Source organism: Musa acuminata, chromosome BXJ1-6 (genome assembly GCF_036884655.1).
Source record: "Musa acuminata AAA Group cultivar baxijiao chromosome BXJ1-6, Cavendish_Baxijiao_AAA, whole genome shotgun sequence".
Classification (NCBI taxonomy): Eukaryota; Viridiplantae; Streptophyta; class Magnoliopsida; order Zingiberales; family Musaceae; genus Musa; species Musa acuminata.
Window position 1 is genome coordinate 44,637,501 of NC_088332.1, and position 20,667 is coordinate 44,658,167.

General features: G+C 43.8%; 4 protein-coding genes and 1 long non-coding RNA gene across 5 annotated transcripts in view; 2 read left to right on the plus strand and 3 right to left on the minus strand.

Moving 5' to 3' along the window:
* LOC135677262 (uncharacterized) overlaps positions 1-1,078 on the plus strand; it is a 2,231-nt gene extending 1,153 nt beyond the window's left edge. The window contains exon 2 of the long non-coding RNA XR_010514631.1: positions 832-1,078. This is a non-coding gene — a long non-coding RNA (uncharacterized LOC135677262). The remainder of the gene's footprint in view (positions 1-831) is intronic.
* A 2,506-nt stretch (positions 1,079-3,584) lies between these two features.
* Positions 3,585-8,382, minus strand: LOC103990189 (mitochondrial uncoupling protein 1). Its single transcript, XM_009409258.3, has 9 exons — positions 8,007-8,382; positions 7,300-7,515; positions 7,127-7,205; positions 6,833-6,966; positions 6,660-6,758; positions 6,469-6,573; positions 5,464-5,538; positions 4,142-4,228; positions 3,585-3,841 (listed from the first exon to the last, which is right to left on the minus strand). Exons 1-9 carry the CDS (start codon positions 8,232-8,234, stop codon positions 3,806-3,808), a joined length of 1,059 nt encoding a protein of 352 aa, XP_009407533.2. The 5' UTR covers positions 8,235-8,382; the 3' UTR covers positions 3,585-3,805.
* A 417-nt stretch (positions 8,383-8,799) lies between these two features.
* LOC135677265 (17.3 kDa class I heat shock protein-like) lies at positions 8,800-9,632 on the plus strand. The gene has a single exon (XM_065189387.1). It carries the CDS (start codon positions 8,930-8,932, stop codon positions 9,425-9,427), a length of 498 nt encoding a protein of 165 aa, XP_065045459.1. The 5' UTR covers positions 8,800-8,929; the 3' UTR covers positions 9,428-9,632.
* A 105-nt stretch (positions 9,633-9,737) lies between these two features.
* On the minus strand, positions 9,738-12,640 carry LOC135677263 (laccase-24-like). Its single transcript, XM_065189385.1, has 6 exons — positions 12,484-12,640; positions 11,844-11,995; positions 11,477-11,724; positions 11,260-11,388; positions 10,205-11,167; positions 9,738-10,119 (listed from the first exon to the last, which is right to left on the minus strand). The coding sequence occupies exons 1-6, from the start codon at positions 12,568-12,570 to the stop codon at positions 9,989-9,991; spliced, it is 1,710 nt and encodes a 569-aa protein (XP_065045457.1). The 5' UTR covers positions 12,571-12,640; the 3' UTR covers positions 9,738-9,988.
* A 5,291-nt stretch (positions 12,641-17,931) lies between these two features.
* LOC103990186 (laccase-24) lies at positions 17,932-20,312 on the minus strand. The gene is made up of 6 exons (XM_009409255.3): positions 20,175-20,312; positions 19,921-20,072; positions 19,594-19,841; positions 19,379-19,507; positions 18,334-19,299; positions 17,932-18,264 (listed from the first exon to the last, which is right to left on the minus strand). The coding sequence occupies exons 1-6, from the start codon at positions 20,247-20,249 to the stop codon at positions 18,134-18,136; spliced, it is 1,701 nt and encodes a 566-aa protein (XP_009407530.2). The 5' UTR covers positions 20,250-20,312; the 3' UTR covers positions 17,932-18,133.
* Positions 20,313-20,667: the final 355 nt, after the last annotated feature.

Below are 20,667 nucleotides of genomic sequence, written 5' to 3' on the forward strand. Positions count from 1 at the left end.
GAAAAAGAAGCTAGTGTGAACAGAGAAGAATGGAACAAATGAAACTGTGCTACATTGTGCGTAGAGATTCGCTTAACAGATCTCTCATTACCTAAGCTATTATTATTTTGCTGGATCTTTGTTTAATTATTAGGTTTGAATGAAAATTATCTAAGATAGTTATAACTAGCCATGCTTTATAAATTGGAGTATTGGGCAAGTATGAGTAACATGTTAAAAAATTTAGCGTTGACGAGATGTAAATGTATAAATGAATGTATGTGATTAGTAGAAAAGAGAGAAAAATAAATTTTATCGTTCGCCAACAATTAGGCCGGCCTAATTAGAGGATAAAATGAAAGAACTGTTCTAGTTAGATAAGATGAGTTGATCGGAACTTGTGGTGCGAGGAAAGCTAAGGTTGAGTTGGCAATGAGGTTGACCTAACAAAAGTTTTCTAGAGTTTAGGTGAATTAGATATATTGCATTTCACTGAGTAAATGATGGAAAAAGTAGCTGATTGTCGTTATCGTACTTATTATCAATTTCTGTCGTAATATCATATAGTAATTTTAAAAACTTTCACGATTCATCTTTATCTCCTGAGTTTAGAATCTTTTGGAGAATTTGTTTTTCACAAGTGTGCAGTTGTCTTAGCAATATAAACTTACAGTATGTTCATTGTAAAAGATAATCTGTTTTTAGTGTTCATGCTATTTCTTTCCATTGTCTTACCGCTTCTATGGAATGCTGTTTATAGACATAATATATGAGACGTGTGGCATATTTTAGCTAGTTGCTATGCTTTGTTGTCGGCAGGCATTTTGATGATGGAATCTGATTTTCTAACAGGTTGATGTGTTATCGTTCTGTGATACCTCAGCTGAGTTGGTGCGAGGTGGAAATAAGGTGACATGGAATTCTGTCAGATTAGTTGGTGTGGAATGTCTCTTATGGAGTCTTTCATGGTATCATGCTGCCATGTGTACGTATGTGTATCGATTGTCATGCTATAAAACAATTTCAGAACTGATTATGTTTTGAACAGCAGAGTTGCATAGCTTCTATAATGAATCGGCAGCATGTTGGACTGAGCCAATTCTTTGACAATTTAAGACAGTAATGTTACCCTCAACATAGCTTAGTGGTGGGTAAAGATTCGTGCAACTGACTTAAAACAGTTGTGACCTTATGCCTCCTTCCTCTTGTTGTTTAATTCAGAAACAGATGAGACTGGTTGGTCTCTACCAGAAAAACTGGGAACTGGGCCCCTTGTTTTAGAACATTGGTGCTGGCCTCGATATAACTCCTTGGTGGGAAAGATCCATGCAGCGTGCCCTTGGTAATTGTGATCTTACAGTTTGTCATTGTTATTGATGGTGTATCTGGTGAACAATGGTATTGGTATTCCTATCATGGCTTGATAAATTCCATTTCTTCTCTTATAATTTTGCTGTTTTCTTTTTGTATCTCATTTTTTTTTTTTCTTGTTTTGGTTTGCTCAGTTATTGAATTAGGGATCTCATATCGGGTTTCGAATAGCTTTAAGAATTGATTGTAGTCAACTTGATTGCCTAGTGACTTTTCCTAACAATTTAATGGTACAAAAATGCTTGAGAGTATACTCCATGGAATATGTTCAACTGATAATTTGATATTTATAGTGAAATTTACCTTTAATTTGGTTATTATTGTTATTTTTAATTGATATTATTGAGGAATAATGAATGTGTGGTTGATGGTCGCTTAGTATTACGATCCATGTTCAAATTATGTTATATAGAGTATTATTGTTTATATAAATATAATATTCTTTCAAATATATTTGTTAAATCTGTAATATGATCAATTGTTCCAGTGGATCAACCAGTGATCCGAGGAAGTTTGGACGCTTAGATGATTATTTATTTCTGCTAACTACTTTTCTAATTTATCTGCTGCCTTTATGTAATGATTCATTATCTATTCACTGTATTCTTATTATGTTAAACATCCCACCACTTGGAACATCACAGGAGTGGTTCGGACACCAGGATACATCTTGATGATCGAGATGGTGATGATGATGCTTATGATAGCATTATTAGGTGATTCAATTTTGTAGTACTCCGCACAGGTTATATGAGTTGAGTGCTGTTCACGCAAATCCTTGACGAATCCCTTTTGGCCCAATTTCCAAGTATAGCCACCCCGGAAGTGGAACTAGTATATGATTGGTCGATTCATCTAAGAAGAGATTGGCAGTCACAACAGTCTTGTCTTGAACTTGCTACTTTCAAGAAATTAGAAGGATGGGAAAGAAAGCCATAGTTCTATTTCCTCATCAAACACAATAAATCAAGAATTAACAAGAGAAGCTCCCAACAACTGAGCAAAGGAAAAGAAGAGAAATAGAACACAAATAGAAAGGATGGTCGAGAGTTCAGCATCCGTCTAAAACTCACCCGCTCTGAAGTGCAAACAGAAATTTGTAAATAAGAACATGTTCCTTCTTGAAAAAACACGGAAAACAGAATCACAATGCCAAAAGATGTAAGAAAACGGCTATATATTGCTCCAAGAATCGGCATGAAACAACAGATGGATGATTAACAAAAAGGTCAGAATCTTTCTTGAAGAACCATAGAACAAGAATCACGCCGCCCGCCCACCCCCCAAGAGATCGAGGAAAACGATCGTAATTAGCTTCAAGAACCGACAACTATTGACCAAAACAAAAAAAATCATAACACGATCAGAATTCCTTGTTGGAAAACCACGGAAAATGAATGACGTTACCAAAGATCGATGAGAACGAAGATATTTGGACTTGAGAATCAGCAACAAACAACAAATCAGAATCCCTTTTCGAATAACCAAGAAGCAAATAATCACGCCACCGAAGGATTAGAAGACATACATATTAAGCTTCAAGAACCGACAACGACGACCATAAGAAACAGAACACGATCAGAATTCCTTCTTGGAAACCCACGAAAAAAGAATCAGGCTGACAAAGATCGACGAAAACAATGACACATGGCTTCAAGAACAGGATCTGGCAAAAGCGTGCTCGAAGATTAGAAAGAAAGAGTAGATATCAGAATCATCATTACCTTTATGTTCGATCGCCGTCTCTCTTTGGCGCTCCCCAATTTTCTTCGATCACCGTGAGCGAGCGAGAGAAAGAGGGAAACTGAAGCCAGGATGGGCCGTTCGAATCGTTATATACATATGTATATTAAGCTTATATATATACACGCGAGAGAGAGAGCGCGCGCGCGCCATAAGGCGAAGCTTCCAGAAGTGCGGACGCCAACGAGTATTTTAATTCAGCTAAATCGTTCTTGGTACTAGCCTAAAACAGACTCGAGATTACCATTTGGCCCATGGAAGACCATGGGCCACATTGACCATTGATGCTCATATTCATTAATGTAGATCACCCACGCCATTTAATTATTTTTCTTACGGACTATAGACATACGCAATTTTCTAATCGAACGATGCATCAAACATCTTAATACTAAGTTTTACATCATGAGTCCAAAAGATAAACATAAGTTTTACATCAAGTGATAGATAAATTCAAAATAAGACAAAAGCAATAAATGATGTGGCACAGGAACTGGTTTCATTAGAAATAAATAAATAAATAAATAAGCAGCTAAAGTTGCTGAAATTATTGTTCCCCGTAGGAAGATGTATTAATTCAAGGGTCATTTTGCATACTGATGGAGCATCTAGGAAGACCATGAAGTTTCTTCAATACCCCCATTAATTTACAAAGTTGCCTCAAGAAAAAGCCTTATTTTACTCACCAGAAATAGGAGAGTAGGCAAAAAATTTAAACTGGCACTTCTCTTGCAAATAACTTTTTGACCTGTCCATAAATGATGAAAATGAATTAAAAATCTTGGGTCAAAACAGAAATTTATGAAAGCCGGATGATATATACTTAAAAGAAATTTATGTTTAAGATATTGGACAACTGCAGCCTATCTTGAAAATGCAGGTTACCTTCATGCCCAGCACTCGACACTTAAAAGAAAATCATTTCTGGAACAATCAGTTGTTTGAATGTATGACATTGATATATGCATTTAAGTTTGTGTACAGAAAACTGCCAGATGAAGATAGCAGCACAAAAAATAAAATGTAGAAGATTGGCAACTGTGATTACCTGCTCCAATGTCAAGAACATGATCACATTCCATGATCCGAGCCGACCAAAATTTGGAAGGAAACCTTTGTAAAAAGCTAAAGGCCCCTGGAAAAAAGATCATGTTTCATTTTAGTTGCGCTTGTTATAATACTTGGGACCAATCATGTTGTGAAAATAAAGGACAAAGATTAGAGTGGAAAAGATCCCTGTTTCTCTCTCAATTGATTTGTTGGACAAAAGTTTTACAGTATACTGAGAAGACTTGATCGATGCACCATGCATAACTCTCAGATAACAGAAATAATACAACATAAATTTCCTATTAAAACAGATAAATAAAATATAAAAAAATCAATCAGAAGCTTTTGAATTGTCAAATTCCAGATAAGAAAACACACCATGTCTATATACGTTTTAGGCACAGGTTGATTGCTGAAGGTATGACAGAAAGAAAAGTTGAAGTAGGTGAATGATATTCACTAAAAAAACCAGGTAGTTTTGCAGAAACTACAAAAGATAATCATGATATATATACTACCTCAACCAACCATAATGATTGTGGATTTTTCATCCAATATAATTTATTGCATTTGCAATGGAGAGAATAGCTAAAAGCCCTATTGCCAATACATCTTGAATGGCTAACTAGAATATATAATGATGATTATGTTTCCATCTTCAGTTCTCTTGTCACTCGTGTCCAGACAACATACTATACCTAAAGTCAGATGATTCTAATGTATGGCTTATGAGCAGTAAACATAAATTGATGAAAAGAGAAAAGAGAGAAGTAAACATGAATAGTAAGGTTAGTAGTAGCTCCGTATATTATTTTTAACTAGAGAATTTAGCTTCAAAAGTATCAATTTTTCAAGAATTTGCCAACAGTTCAAAAATACAAGTATAGAAATCAGGATCCGAAAAGCACAATAAGCAGCCCATTTAATGTGTCAGACCAGTTTAGCGTTAGCTTTGCACAGTAGCCTGATATGATATAATAATATATTTATTATGTTCCAGTTCACATAACCTCATACCACATTGGCTGCAACAATATCTATATAAAAGCTATTACTCTCACTTTTAACTAAGATACTTGGCTACTCATTAGCACAGATAATCATTTATGATATATCTCCTAGTTCTTAAAGCAGCATGGCGTCAGAAAGCATGGTAGTAAAAACACTTGACCATCCATGCTGCTCCGAACAATCTATTCCTAGAATATTGTCCCACAACAATCATCTAAGTAACAAGAAAATAAACCATGTAGGGAAAAATGGGCAAGGAAAGCTGTTTGACTAAATGTGACAAAGAGATGCAATAGGCACTCAGCATACTTCATTTTTCATTGTCTTCACAAAACAATCAAGTGTGCTTTTGTAGGCTGAATCTCCCATCATTCTTGACTTCACCTAAAAAAAGCAATTTCCAGAATGTCAGCTGGATAGAAGGCCCAAATATATATTTGTAAGTTGTACACATTGATTACATATATTAATATAAAATTTAAAATTAGATCATCTTTATTCTGCAGCCACCTAATAAGCATACAACAATAGCAAGCCAAGCCAGTTATATAGTATATTAGTATAACAGTGGCAAAAAATATATATATCAGAATTTTTTTAATCTGCCTATCTATCTATCTGATGGTTGTTTTGCTTCTGTTAAGCTGAAAACAATTTTCATTGTCAATCTGTCATTCATATGATGAGACAGTTAGAAGGAAATATGGAGAAAAGTAAGCAGTGGGGAGATTAAGGTTTAACAACTGCTATCTGTAAAAGCATCCATTTCAACTGAATTTACGTGCAGAAGGACCAACATACCATTGTAGTGTAGGAAATACAGAATAATGGAGATATCAAGAATAAACTTTTTATATATGTATGTTTGTGTGTGTGCACGTGTGTTGGATAATGTCAAAGATATATGTTACCAAACAACAGCAGACTTTTCAGAATGAAGCCAAAGAAACACTTCCACCAAAGGGAACTGGGAAAAAAGTTCGTGTATACACTTCCAATGTGTAATATTACCATGTTATTATAGGTCCCCCAGATACATCCGTTTAACCAAGATGAAGTTAAGGTTAAATTGAAGCCTTTAATATGAACTACAATACAGAACAGCTATCGCAGGCCTCATATTCCTCCAGTTCAACACTAAGCCTTGTTATAAGTCATAATGGTGAGTTCTTTCGGGTAGATTTTGGAGAATCTAAGATCTCACACAAATTCTCTAAAAACTGGAACTGATCAACCAACTGTTTGTTACAGACACATCATTGCATTAATGGAACAAGCAGGATAAGATGATAAGTAATTTATCAAGAAACTCACCACATCAACAGGAGAACCAATACAAACAGCAAAAAAACCAGCACCCAGACCAGACAAAAGATGAGTAAAAACATTATCTGTGAATCCAGGGATTTTCAGAATTGTCTGCATAAATGGAAGCTTGGTGATGTTAAAAGAGAACAGAAACATAAGAATAACAATGAGCATTTTGTAGTGAGATTTTGGGTAACCTGTTTGACTTCATCGTAACTAGCCAACTCAGCAGCATTTATAATTGCATTACGTGCAACATTAGGACCAAGACCAGTCCAGAGAGCCCCGAGTCCTTCCTAGATAATAAAATAAGGAAGATTCAGCATGCAGATTACTTGAAATATTAAGTATTAGTTTTTTGAGTGATAACCTGTCTGACTATTGTGGAGTAAGCATTCAATGCTCCTGAATACCGTCTTGGTACACCAGGTGGAAGCTTCCCTTCCGCTTGAAGTCGTACTTTCACTAGATCAGTTGGATTTGCCACAGTAATCGCCAAGGCACCTACGTGAATTGTAAAAAAGTTATAGTATCTAGCTTTCAAGAAATGAACTGGAGCAATTTTATCTTCTGGCACTAGCTATGCAGCACCAGATTGTTCAAAACAACAAAACATGAAAAGGAATCTCTATTCTTTTATTAGCACTTCTGCACTTTAACACACCAGTTGTAAGACCAGCGAGAATTTTCTTGGACAAAGGAATATCTCCCACAAAATTTTCACCAACATAGAAGGACTTTACCTGTGAAAAAAGGCAAGACATAACTTCACATTATATGAGAAATATCAAGAGCGAATGCATGAGTTATATACTAACAAAGGACTTTGAAACTTACCGGCTCATACAACCCAATCCGTAAACCTCCAAAAAGACATTGGCGATGCAAACCAGGCACGATGCCTTTCCAAAGTGCTGTCATTCCTTCCTCCCTTGCGATGGTTGCAACAGTTCCTAGCATTCCTCTGTACTTTGCCATGGCCATGGCATCTGTAGCTGCTTTCTTCTGCAGCTGAAGCCTCACTTTTGCAGTGTCAAGAGGGATCGTGCACAGCTGCAACAGATACAAAACGAATACGGAATATGAGAAAGGGCAATTGGCCACATAATTAAAAACCCCCTATTTATCCTGGTCGTAAATAAAAATGTTTGCTTGTTTCTTCTACTGCAAAGGCTTCTTCCCTCGCAAGCATTCGTGACTACATTTGTTTCCCTCCTTCTATCTATTTATTTAGATAACGAAGAAAAATAGTAATTAAAGGAGTTTGATATATCTTGACACTGTCTATGCAACTGTGATCCAAATCAAGTATAAGCTCACAGAATGAACTTAGTAATGTACTTGGAACCAAGACAGTAAGATCGTATTATAATCTATTGCGCAAAAGTATCCAGAAACCCTCGCTTCTCGATGTTGTCGCTACTTTCAAGAAAGGAACAATGTTAAAGATCACGCCTATTAGCAAAACGATTCCGAGAAAAAAAGGTAAGAAGCAAATAGCAAGACATTGGTAAGCAACGGAAGGAGCGAGTGATCGCGGGTACCTCAGCGAAGCAGGCTGCGATGGCGCTGCTGGCGAACCTTCCGGCGAAGGAGATCTCCGTCTTGGTGCGGTGATCGGCCATGGCCACTGCAGGCTCACTGCGATCTGGGGGGAGGCGGTAGGATGGAACTCCGGGATGAAAGACCGGGGAGGGTTGTTGAGGGGGGATAACAAAATAGGAAGGAGAAATGTGTTGGAAATAGACGATACACCAATAAAAGAGTGGCATTGGCGCCCGAAGGGCAGGTTCGACGCAAAAAGAAGCAAGTTGGCCACCGCGGTCTTACTCGCGTTTCAAAATAACTGATCATGTACCCTACCTGTATTTGGACAATTCGACCGAAAGAAGTGGGACCCTTCACGGATCCATCGCAGGTTCGTCAACGAGTAAGAAACCACAGGTAAATAAACAATAATCAGAGCAAATTAATAAAGGGACTACATGGATGGTATAAAACCGTGACAGTGAACTCGTCGAAGTTGTTGGAGTGAAGCGTGAACAGAGGGTCGACAACAGTGAATTTAGACCTATCGTGACGAATCATTCCTTTCCATGGGTTGCGACGAGCCAGATTTGCTGTCAAATTGGAGTGTGATGTGGTCTCGTTCGAGTTCCATTTGACAGGACCTGATGCCTGATCTCATTGGACATTCGATAGGCAAAAACCGGAAGAACGTTCTGGATGCCAGTGGTAGCTTCTGGATTCGAAGACCCCACCGAGCCCAACCGGGCCCAACCCAACCCAACCGAAGGCAGAGGAATTCTCTGGAATCCCGTTTCCCCCTCCCATTAAGCCCGTCGGAGCGTCACCTCTCCGCCCATCCAAATTCCGAAGAACTCGAGATATCTCCGATCTTTTTACTTTCCCAATTCGTCTTCTTCTTTTCGCTGAATCGTCGTCGATCCGTGCGATCGAAACAAGGATGTCGCTCATCCCCTTCGGATTCGGCCCCTGGCGGAGCGACGTCTTCGATCCCTTCTCCCTCGACGTCTGGGATCCCTTCGAGGGCTTCCCCTTCGAGTCACCTCTCTGCTTTCCCCGTCTCTCCTTCCCTCCCGTCGCCTTCTCCGGCGAGGCCTCGGCCTTCAACGCCGCCCGTGTCGACTGGAAGGAGACCCCCGAGGCCCACGTGTTTACGGCCGATCTGCCCGGACTGAGGAAGGAGGAGGTCAAGGTGGAGGTGGAGGACGGCCGCGTCCTCCAGATCAGCAGCGAGCGGAACCAAGAACGCGAGGAGAAGACCGATACCTGGTACCGCGTCGAGCGGAGCAGTGGCAAGTTCCTTCGGAGGTTCCGCCTGCCGGAGAACGCCAAAGTCGAGCAGGTGAAAGCCGCCATGGAGAACGGCGTCCTCACCGTCACCGTCCCCAAGGAGGGAGTGATGGTGCCCAATGTTAAGTCGGTCGATATCTCCGGTTGAGTGGTATGATAGTATTGGCAAAGTTGAGATTTGCATATGAGTATTATGTCCAGCTAGTTCTTCCTGCGAATCGGTACTCTACCATCACTCTGCAGTGTCGTAGTCTGTGATGCGTTTGTCTTGATTCGTGCGATATGATCTTTTGTGTATTATGGATGGCTGTATATATGTAATTGAAACACTCGTGCAGTTTTATGTTCTTTGATGGATTTGTGTCGGTCGAATTGTGAAGTAGCTATTGTGATTTTTGCCAACTCCGAGTCCCACATCATACTCTGCATATCTAATGATTAACATTATTCTTATCCCGGATCTCAAATTGAACTTTTCTTAGACCTTCGCCTAAGCGGAGAATGCTTATTGTATCTTCACATACAAACAAAATCACTTGCAACAAATTATTGGATATTGTTGTTTCTCGATCTCGGTCGCCCAACACATTTGGCGTAGACAGAAAAGAGTAGAAAAATGGCGAGAACGATGAATCTGCAGTGAGTGAAGGCCTGACAGGGAAGCTCGTTCGCTATCTGGTCGGTCTCCGTCCGCGGTGGCTTCTCCCAATTAACAAGTGGGGTAGTCCGGAGGCGGTGGGGGCAGAATGGAGTCCGGGGTGTTGCCGTTCTCCACCCAGAAAGCCGTCCCCAAACCAAGAGCCAAGTGGATGTCGAAATGGCAGTGCATGAACCATACACCTACACCCACAGACATGCTTCGTGAGATGGGGGATTCTGCAAAGAAGAAAAGAAGAGAGATGACGAAGGAAAGAAGAGGCCGCACCTGGGTTGTTGGCGACGAATCGGATGACGGCCCATCCGCCCGCGGGCACAGCGATGGTGTTCCTCACCTGCGGGTCCACCAGATTGAAGCTGCTCACCGCCGCCGTCGCGTTGTAGTTTCCGAAGCCCTGCGCGAGCACAAAGAAGTTGAAGCTGTGGAGGTGTATCGGGTGGTTCTCCGCCCCCTCTATCGCCGTGTTCTGCAGCACTATCTCCACCGTCGCGTTGTACTTCACCTTCTTCAACCTGATGTCTTGGACTGTGTTGCGCAGCGGCCGCAGAGCCGGGTCGGTGTTCACGGCGGGGTTCGTGAAGTCGAAGAACACCGGCGGGTTGTCGGGGAAGTCGGTCTTGTATATGCTCAAATTGTTATAGTGTGCCACCAGAAACGGCGTCGTGGGGGGGAACACAAACGATACGTTGTTCATGCTGGCGGATGCTGACCCCGTGGTCTTGTTGCACAGAAATTGTGGCGGTGAGCAGGGAACGATGCCCGACCCGATGGTGACGAACATCTCCTCATCCACGGCGAGAGGGACGGTGGGATCCCCCGGCCTAACGAGAGCGGTCAGGTTGGTGTAGAATCGGTGGGCGGTCGGGGTGTCGTAGAGGCCCGGCAAGGCCGGCATCAGGGGGGCAGAAGAACTGTTGACGGACGCGTACTTGACGATGCCGGTGGTGGTGCTGAGGTCGACGGGTGGGCCTTCAGGACCTGCGCTGATGTAGGGGCGGGCGGCCATGTAGTAGTTGCCCGGGGCGGCGTTGGCGACCATGAGAGCGTCCACCGTCTGGCCGGGGGCGATGACCACCACGTCGGTCTCGTAAGGCTTGGTGTAGGTGGCGTCCACGGCGACAACCGTGAAGTTGTGCCCGGCAACCTTGAAGAAGAACTGACCATTGACTGCAGCGTTGATGATCCGGAGCCAGTAGGTCTTCCCGGAAACGACTTCGAGCTTGTAGGTGTCTGCAGGCGACCATCGGAGGTCAAAGATTCATTCACGAGTCGGACACAGCATCATCGACAACCAGTTACGGGTCAAGGCGAGGAACACTCACGCTTCTTGGAGCAATTGTACAAGTCGCCGGGCTGGCCATTGATGGTGAATGCATCGGAGACGTTGGGGGCACTACCGGTAACGTAGGCCGCGTTCAACACATCGATCGGATTGGCGTTCCACCACTCCCCTGTACAAGATCAATTACAGGGGCCGGGTCAGGTCATCCGGAGCTACTAATTTGGAGGTGTGCAATCTCGATGGTGACGAAACAGTACCGAGTAAGATGTTGGCTTCATAGTCGGGCGGGGAGAAGGGCAAGGCCGCAGCGCCGCCTCTGGGACGGATGATGAGGGCTCCATAGACCGTAACCCGGAGGAGGGAGAAGTGGGCGTGCCACCAAAGCGTGCCTTCTTGGCCCGTGACGTTGAACCTGTAGGTGTAGTTGTTCCCGGGGCGTACCGAGCACTGAGTGACCATGTTTGGCCCGTCAGCCCAAGCGCTCAGCCTCTGGTACACGCCGTGCCTGCAGAGAGATTGGGACCGATGATGACTAAAGATGGACGACGGATGAGAGTTGCGTTTGATGATGACTAAAGAGAGACGACGGATGAGAGTGCGTCCTCCATTGGTTGAGTAACTTACCAGTGAATCGTCATGTTGGTGGGCGATTCGTTGATGGCATGGACGACCAGCGTGTCACCTTCGTTGACATCTATCGTCGGGCCTGGCATTTGGCCGTTCACTGCAGTCACCACTCTCTCTTCGCACAGCCGTGTCAGAGTCAGATTTCCAACCTGAAAGACGAACAACAACCCAAACCTTGTGAATTCGCCGTTCACAAATCGACCATGGGAGACCGCTACCACCGTTACATGCTCGATGGTGATGCCATCGACTTGACTATTCTTCCGAAATGTTAGCCATCATTAACTTATCTATCTGGTGATGCAAGCAAGATGTGGGTTCCACATTTCTCTCTCATGCGGGGATCACAGGCTGCGTAGGAGACCGGGAGACTCGACTCAAGCTTTGGTCTTTTGGCTAAGGTGGCTGTTTAGATGATGGAGAAGTAATGCAATTGATCTCCTAAAGGTGTGCAGATGTTTTGACTTCAAAAGCTCCCATAACATGGCTACCTAACCCTAAGCCACAAATCTGTAACCACAGCTAACTCAGCAACTTCATTGCTTCGAATGCTAACCGGTAGAGTGTTATGCTTCACGATCGCTAAGAGAGAGAGAGAGAGAGAGAGAGAGAGAGAGAAGGGAGTAGAGAAAATTACACGGAAGGTGTGCTCCACGATCGCTGCATCCGCCACAAAGCCGATGAAGGTGAAGGTGAACAGCAGCGCAGAGGAGGACCAAGCCATGGTCAGCAACAAAGCAGGGCAATAAGCGGAGCAAATGCTGCTGCCCGGCGAAGTTGGTGCCAATGAACGAAGCTATAATGGTCCTTTTATAGTCCTATACATGCATGCTCAGACACGATTTACTTGCTACGAAAGCGATAGAAACGACATATATATATATATATTTCAATATTGATGAGCTTATGCTTCTCTTATGGAGCAAAGACAGGAGGTGGCGGTCAAACCATCCCACTATTGTTGAATCTTCGGGGGTTGGTAAGACCGGCTTCAGTTCTATAATTGGTGACAACTTGTGCTGTGCAGTGAACAAAGGTGCCAAGTCTGACCGCTCGCAGATATTCCATTCATTTTATTTTCTTTCATTTCCTGTATTAATTGGAAGGAAGGGATCGTCTGCGCATATGAGTCTGCTACTTAGTAAGATCACACAGCAAAGTTTTAATGCAGGCTTTTGTTCTCTTGGGAGAGTTCTGCCGGCCCGGTCGCCCTTCCGTCGTTCCAAACAAATGCACGGCGGCAGTCGAAGTAGGTTTAACGTCGATGGCTGGCAGGGCTTAGATCATCGACAACAACCACGGAACAATGATATTAAGATAATGTTGCGGGAGATTTGCCGTGGGTTTCAGGGCGTCGACTTTGCACGTCCGTGGATGAACCATGAGAACGGCAGCCGGAAACCAGAAGTCAATGCGGCTCCCCTGCACATGGTTTTGTGCGTGAGACGGTGCTGAGGAACACACGGTGTCGTTGGATCGATGTTATGCCACCTCCACTGTTCGGTGATCACTACTTCACCTACCACTGGGGGGGATTACCTCTCCTCAGCCTCACATCTCACGACTTTTCATCGTTGGACGACTGCGATGTGTCAGATTTTTTCTTTCCATTGTGAGTCGTGCCGGTATTGACACCACACACCCCATAATTCATCGTAATTGGATTTCATTTTAATTCTAAGTTGATCTTATGATGCCGTCTTTTATCTCTTTGCTTATCTCATGTGACATTTAAAGAGGATACTAACTTTGGCATTGACTCACCATTTCATCGCCAATCTAATAACACGTCACATCCAATCGATGTCCTATGTAATAACTGATAAGATAAATTTTTCTAACTATACGAGGAAATCTTTTTATTCTATTGAGAAAAATTCTTTATTCTATTGAGAGAAATTTTTCTTCTGTATAAATAGGAAAGGGAACATGTTAATGTATTGAAGTATTTTTCATTTCTTCAATAAAGCTTCTTCACTTCTTCGATAAAACTTCTTCAGTAATTATTCTTATTTTCTATTCTTTTCATCGATAACTAGCAATTCATAATATCAGCTACCATTAAAACTATAATGTCCGATAATTCGGTGCACAAATATTCCTTGAGTGAATTTTTATTTCAATCCAACGGTTAGTCAACACTATAAAAATCCCCCAAGTGAAAAAATATACTTCTTCATACTTTTCGAATTCTCCAACATAATTTTGGTAGGGTCTTTGTCACACACACCCTCTTAATATAGTGTTTATAGGATCATCCGTCAAATTCTCTATCATTCCGATATCTCATCTATAACAGATTGAAAAGTTAAACCCAGGTTAGATCTGAATCTACTGCCCATTCAATTATGCATGAAATGGGAACAGAAATGATTGTCGATGATTCCGATTCAATAAAAGTATATGACAGTTGAGGGCGAAATGTATAAATTATGATGGTAAGGTATGTTGAGCGTATTCGTAAGTCATCTAATTTGACAATGACCACCTTCCTTTGGACTTTGGACTACGAATAGAAAGAACCCACTCAGTAGAGTTAAGAGTTGGTATGGTAGCGTGGAGAAAGTTTCTACCATCAACGAGTCCGACAGCATTAGAAGAATAAGAGTTTGAATGCATGTGTTGAAAATTCCTGAACAGGGGAAACAAATCTTTGGATCATTTCCGGACCAATGAAGGAGCATGCTAACGTTTACTTGTCAAGCGAGGTAGGTGAGAGAGAGCTTGTTTGCTCATTGTTGCACCAGTTTGGGAGTTTTGTAAGAGGCGTACAAAGATTTGATTCGGAATCACTTCTTCTTCTTCCACGTTGCAATTCAAATGTGGATAGCAGCGAGAGGTCAAGAAAGGGACAGGGTCAATGAGATAAACAATTTAAGGGAGAAGAAGGAAGAAGATATACACCGGAAGAACAGGTCTTAGTCACACATGGTTTCGGTTTCCTTTCATCAAAAGATAAATAAAAGCCCCATTTTGATTTGGTGCACTATGTTTTAAGAAGTCATTAATGTCAGAATTCCTCTCTGTGGTAAAGATAAATTTTGATATAGTACAAAATTAAAGATTATACGGTGGGATTCATGTAATTATGTAATTGAAATATTTAATCTCGTTTCTGCTCGTATCCTTTGCTCTACCGATAGAAGATAAAAATATAATTTTTTAATCATTAATTTTATATAAGAGTAACTTTTGTGAAAGCTTTACTATCCTTTTTCGGCTTCGTTATCCTCCTAGATAGTCTACCGAGAGTAGAAAACTTCGATTAAATCTCGAAAGCTTGTTCATCAAAACAAGCTCATTAAGGGTAGTCGTCGTTTTGTTGATGTTGCTTAGAAGACAACTATGGATCTTATTGTTGGCGATGATAACGATGAAGGCTTTGGAGTTATCAAAGTTGTCAGGCATCTAAGAGCTAAACGGTTGTTGTTGAAAAATATGATGTCTAGCTTCTTATCGAAGAGCACCGACTACAGTGCTCCCTTAAAGTCATTGAACTAAAGGTCGAGGTACTTAAGTGATAGCAAGCGAAGGGCAACGTCCGGGAATGGGTTGACAAAGTAAATGTTGCTAGTGTCGAGCTCATGGAGGAGTTTGAGACGGGAAATGTTCTAGTGGATGATGTCGCAAAAACAATTGGAGTTGATGTGAAGGAGAGAGATGTTGGTCAAGAGGCCGAGTTCCGCGGGGAGGTACCCGGCGATATCAATGTCATCAAGTTCGATGTCGATGGCAACATTGATCGAGGAGTCATCAGGCATCACGGTGCAGAAGACATCGTGATAGTCGCACACATCAAGGTCGACTCAATTATCAATGAAGTTATGGGGGTTGAAGTACGTGGCCTTCTTTCATGCCCTCAAAGCGACGTAAGCGCAATGGAGGGGGGATTGGCAATGGCGATGTCGATCTTGACATCGAACTTGAAGTCATCGAGGAGGTCTCCCTTCTCCGAGAGGGAAGAGAAGCAAAGCATTGGAGAGGGTCGAGGAAAGATACGAGAGGGAAGGGAAGCAAAGCATGATAGCAAAGCCGGAAGGGAGGATAAAACTAGAGAATGATAGCAAAGCTTTCACTTGAAAATAGAGATTACGAAATTACCTTTTTATCTCATTTTAGAAACACATGACAGTGTTCTATTAGTAGAGTTGATGACATAAAAAAAAAAATTAAATATTTTACTTTCATAAGTATAGAGATCTCAATATAATTTTTAAAAATATATGAACCGAAATATTATATATATATATATATATATATATATATATATATATATATATATATATATATATATATATATATATATATATATATATATAGCCTTAGTGTGATAAAGAGAATAATATTATATTTTGCTTTGGACAGACTATGTTCCCTATATCTAAATGGAATGACAATTCTTGATAGAGATTTATAGAGTCAAAAAATGTGTTTGGTATGCATGCTACTAATAAGAGATACAGTATCAGTTCGAGTTCCTATCGTCTCAAGTAATCATTTCACACGGTCCTTTTTTTCCCTTAGATGTTTGTGTTTGCTCATATTTAAATCAATCGGATCAGACTAAGAGAACCAAAGAGGATTATTTTTAATGACTGATTGTTTAATTATGAATTATTAGGTTAAACCCATTTGACCAGATTAAATTAGTCTTAGAAGGGTCACATGGACCCTTCTGTGGTATTCTATCAAGATGTTTGTTTACCGCATGCAAGAAACAATGGGCTGTCTTTTGAATCCGGATCTTAACTCGTGTATGCTTTGAAGACGGCATCTCTCACGAGTGAGCAAATGTATGGAGAAAATTTTGACGACCAAGGCTAATATAAGTGATGAGGATAATAATGACGATAAGACTTAGGTTGACGTCAACAGCCCCAGATGACGTCTCGCGCCTCTATTAACCTGACAGCACCTAGTCAACACGGATCGGAACGTCGATCGAAGCACATTAATATCCTGCTCAGGTTCGGTCCTTCACGCCACGCCAACGTTGATATCAGACGTTACCAGGAGTACGATCCTGCTCCCTGCAAGTGGTCACATCAGGCAACGGTAACCTTCACTATAAAAATCCTCGCGCTCCGAGGAAAAGAGGGAGACAACAAAAAACCCCCTTGCGACTATTCACTAACTTGATCATCGGAGGGGTCGGGCCGAGCTCTTCCGACCCGACCTGTGTGCAGGTACGAAGGCGGAGCGTCTCTCCCAAACACCCAGAAGGGGAGCCCCGTCCCGAAAAAGATGACGGACCCGTCCCCAATCGCGCCCAGCGAAGTAAGCCGCCCCAACGGCCTCCCGGGTTCCCCTGGAAGATCCCCGCCCATTCGGACCCAAACTAAACCGCGTCGACCCCGAGGCCACGGCTTAAAAGTGTTGACACAAACAATAAGTATCAAAGGAACTTTTTCGAGTATACTCTCGAATAATAATATTATAGGATTCTATGAATACGATTCTAAGAGAGTTTGACACGTACTAACATGTCTCAGAGTTTAATATGATGTCAAAGGAAGAGACTATCGAAAGTATAATTTATTTATTTATTTTATTATAAGTATTTCTTTGACGCCTCTTTGATGATTTCGCCTTTATATATTATAACAAAAAAAAAATGGCATTTAGGTATGAGTAAACGATTTCAATAATGGGCATGGAATCGTCCCATTCTGTGCTTTGACCGTCCAAGTGGCCGCCGCCGCCTCTTTTCCTCTGCGAAGAACGCCACAAGCAAGCAAACGCATTCAAGCATTCCAGCTGACCAGCGACGGCGAAAGTTTTGGATTGTTCGTATTATGTGCCAATCGCGTTGAACTTTCAATCTCATGGATTGGGTGGCGACGCCACGAACGACAAGAGTAGGAGAAACGTCACCCATCAATTGATTCCGATCGACGTTGCGTAGTCCTACTCCGATGGGTGCAGCAGCTTTTGTTGATTCGTGCTCAATCGAAGAGGATATATGTGACCCGTGGCACACTCCGATTGAAGCTTATGGGCCGGCCTGCCTTGTAGCGGCCCATAACACGATCCGTTGCTTGGCAAAAATATTACCCACACTTTCCTCACAAAACAACAGCGGAGATGAACGAGACAGTCGAATTAATCCGCAGATTATGTTTTATCGTGAGAAAATACGGCATGTTGCAATTTACTATAGAATATATACTCTGTGGACGAATTGAAGTCGTACGGTGTCATTGTTACGTGCAAGACACCCAAAGAATAGACATCGAACAACTCGTGAGGCGAGGAAATATAGCTCGTTTGCTATCGGCGTCTGCTGGTTAACAAGTGGGGTAGTCCGGCGGCGGTGGAGGCAGAGTCGACTCGGCGGTGGGTCCGTTCGCCACCTCGAATGCTGTGGCCAACCCGAAAGGCAAGTGGGCGTCCAAATGGCAATGCAGGATCCATACACCTACACATCAAACCATATAGTTCCAGCTGCCCCGGCGATGGAGAAGACGGCGAAAAGAAAGAGACGCACCTGGGTTGTTGGCGACGAATCGGATGACGGCCCATCCGCCCACCGGCACCGCGACAGTGTTCCTCACCTGCGGGTCCACCAGGTTGTAGCTGCTCGCCGCCGCCGTCGCGTTGAAGTTCCCGAAGCCCTGCGCGAGCACAAAGAAGTTGAAGCCGTGGAGGTGCAACGGGTGGTTCTCCGTCCCCAGTATCGCCGTGTTCTGCAGCACCATCTCCACCGTCGCGTTGTACTTCACCTTCTTCAACTTGGTGCCCTTGACCGTGGACCGCAAAGGCTGCAGGGACGGGTCGGTGTTCACGGTGAGGTTGGTGAAGTCGAAGAGAGCCGCCGGGTTGTTGGGGAAGTCGGCCGTGTACACCCCGCTCACACCCTTATACTGCGCCTCCAGCAACGACGTCGTGGTGGGGAACCGAAACGATACGTTGTTCATGCTTCCAGCGAAAGAACCCGCGGTCCTGTTGCACCGGACTTGGCTCGGTTCGCAGGGAGCAAGCCCCAGCCCGAAGGTAACGAACATCTGCTCGTCCACGACGAGAGGGACGGTGGGTCGGCCCGGCTTAAGGAGACCGGTTATCTCGGTGAAGAACCGGTGGGCGGTCGCGGTGTCGTTGAAGGGCGGCATGGTGGGCATCGCAGGAGGCGAAGAACCGTGGGCGGACTTGTACTTGACGATACCGGTGGTGGTGGTGGTGTCGAAGGGAGGGCCCTGAGGGCCCGTGCTGATGTATGGGCGGGCGGCCATATAGTATCTGCCCGGGGCAGCATCGGCGACCATGAGGGCGTCGACTGTCTGCCCTGGGGCGATGACCACCACGTCGGTTTTGTAGGGCTTGGTGTAGCTGGCGTCCACCGCCACGACGGTGAAGTTGTGCCCGGCGACCTTGAAGAAGAGCTGATTATTGAGTGCAGAGTTGATGATGCGGAGCATGTACGTCTTCCCTGCGACGACTTTGAGCCTGTAGGTGTCTGCATGCGACCATGCAGTGCACGAATCAGAAATGCACGCGTCGTCGTCGACAGGCAGAGGTAAAGAGTCATCACTCACGCTTCTTGGAACATTCGTACGAGTCACCGGGCTGCCCGTTGATGGTGAACGCGTCGGAGATGTTGGGGTTCCCACCGGTAAGAAAGGCCTCGTCTGCGACATCGACCACATTGGCCTTCCACCACTCCCCTGCAGAAGATTTGAAGTACAGGAAGAGCTCGGTCATCCGGGGCCAGTTTAATAGGACGAGGCGAGCACTGTTGCAGAAACGATACCCAGGACGATGGGGACTTCATGATGGGGCTGCGGGAAGGGGCAGCGCTTAGGGCCGCCCCTGGGACGGATGATGAGAGCTCCGTGGACGGTGGCACGGAGGAAGGAGACGTGGGCGTGCCACCACAGCGTGCCTTCTTGGCCGGTGACGTTGAACTTGTAGGTGTAGCTGTTCCCGGGGCGGATGGGACACTGCGTTACCATGTTCGGCCCGTCCGCCCACGCGCTTAACATCTGGAAGATGCCATGCCTGCAGCAGCAGCAGCTTGTGACTACTGATTCCTAATTGCCAAACGCATGAGTCTTTGCAGTTTGCCTCCATTACTTACCAGTGGATCGACATGTTGTAGGGCGACTCGTTCGTGACATGAACCACCAACGTGTCGCCTTCGTCAACCTCTATGGTGGGGCCGGGAAGCTGGCCATTCACTGCAGTGATAACTCTGTCTTCGCACAGCCGACTTACCGTCAGATTTCCCACCTGAAAGACGAAAAGCATGTCGAACTCCATCGACGGAACCAAAGATAATACTGCAGAAAGAGAAACAAGGATTGACTGCAGGGATAGTAAGTAGTAGATCACATTGAAGGTGTGCTCCACGATGGCTGCATCCGCAACGAAGCATAGGAAGACAAGAACGAAAGCCGAGGAACGCATCGGTTAAGTTGGGAGTATCGCAGCGACCGAAGCAGAGGAAAGCCTCCTCTCCGCTTTTTCTTCGAGACCGGATGCCAATGGAGAAGCCATCGAGGGCCACTTTTATAGAGCCACCGTTGCGTCCTCGAACGCACGCAGAAAGGTATTCCTCACCGTTGACAGACAGAATCAGAGCCCAAATCGTAGCAGGTGATGATTAGGTTGCGAAAACTACCACTCTGGTCAACCCCATCCTATTACTGATGAATCCTTCCAGAGTTGGTAGCTTCAGTCGTACATACGTTTCCAGATTGCCCAGTCCGATCGACCGGTTAGCTAAAAGCACTCGTTCCTCGGCAATGTCGCGTGGAAATCTGTGCGTCGTCTCGGCACTATATGACTCGTCGAAAGCCAAGGTAACGACAGCTCACCTGTCGCT

Coding starts and splice junctions, on each gene's coding strand:
- LOC135677263 (XM_065189385.1), bottom strand. CDS start 12,570: ATGGCTTGGTCCTCCTCTGCGCTGCTGTTCACCTTCACCTTCATCGGC. Junction 11,996..12,483: donor TCGTGGAGCACACCTTCCGT/GTAATTTTCTCT, acceptor TTCGTCTTTCAG/GTTGGAAATCTGACTCTGAC. Junction 10,120..10,204: donor ATTCGTCGCCAACAACCCAG/GTGCGGCCTCTT, acceptor CTGTGGGTGTAG/GTGTATGGTTCATGCACTGC.
- LOC103990186 (XM_009409255.3), bottom strand. CDS start 20,249: ATGCGTTCCTCGGCTTTCGTTCTTGTCTTCCTATGCTTCGTTGCGGAT. Junction 19,508..19,593: donor TGAAGTCCCCATCGTCCTGG/GTATCGTTTCTG, acceptor AATCTTCTGCAG/GGGAGTGGTGGAAGGCCAAT. Junction 19,300..19,378: donor GTACGAATGTTCCAAGAAGC/GTGAGTGATGAC, acceptor GGTCGCATGCAG/ACACCTACAGGCTCAAAGTC.
- LOC103990189 (XM_009409258.3), bottom strand. CDS start 8,234: ATGCCACTCTTTTATTGGTGTATCGTCTATTTCCAACACATTTCTCCT. Junction 5,539..6,468: donor TTGGTTCTCCTGTTGATGTG/GTGAGTTTCTTG, acceptor TGCTTTTTTTAG/GTGAAGTCAAGAATGATGGG. Junction 3,842..4,141: donor TGTTCTTGACATTGGAGCAG/GTAATCACAGTT, acceptor ATTTATGGACAG/GTCAAAAAGTTATTTGCAAG.
- LOC135677265 (XM_065189387.1), top strand. CDS start 8,930: ATGTCGCTCATCCCCTTCGGATTCGGCCCCTGGCGGAGCGACGTCTTC.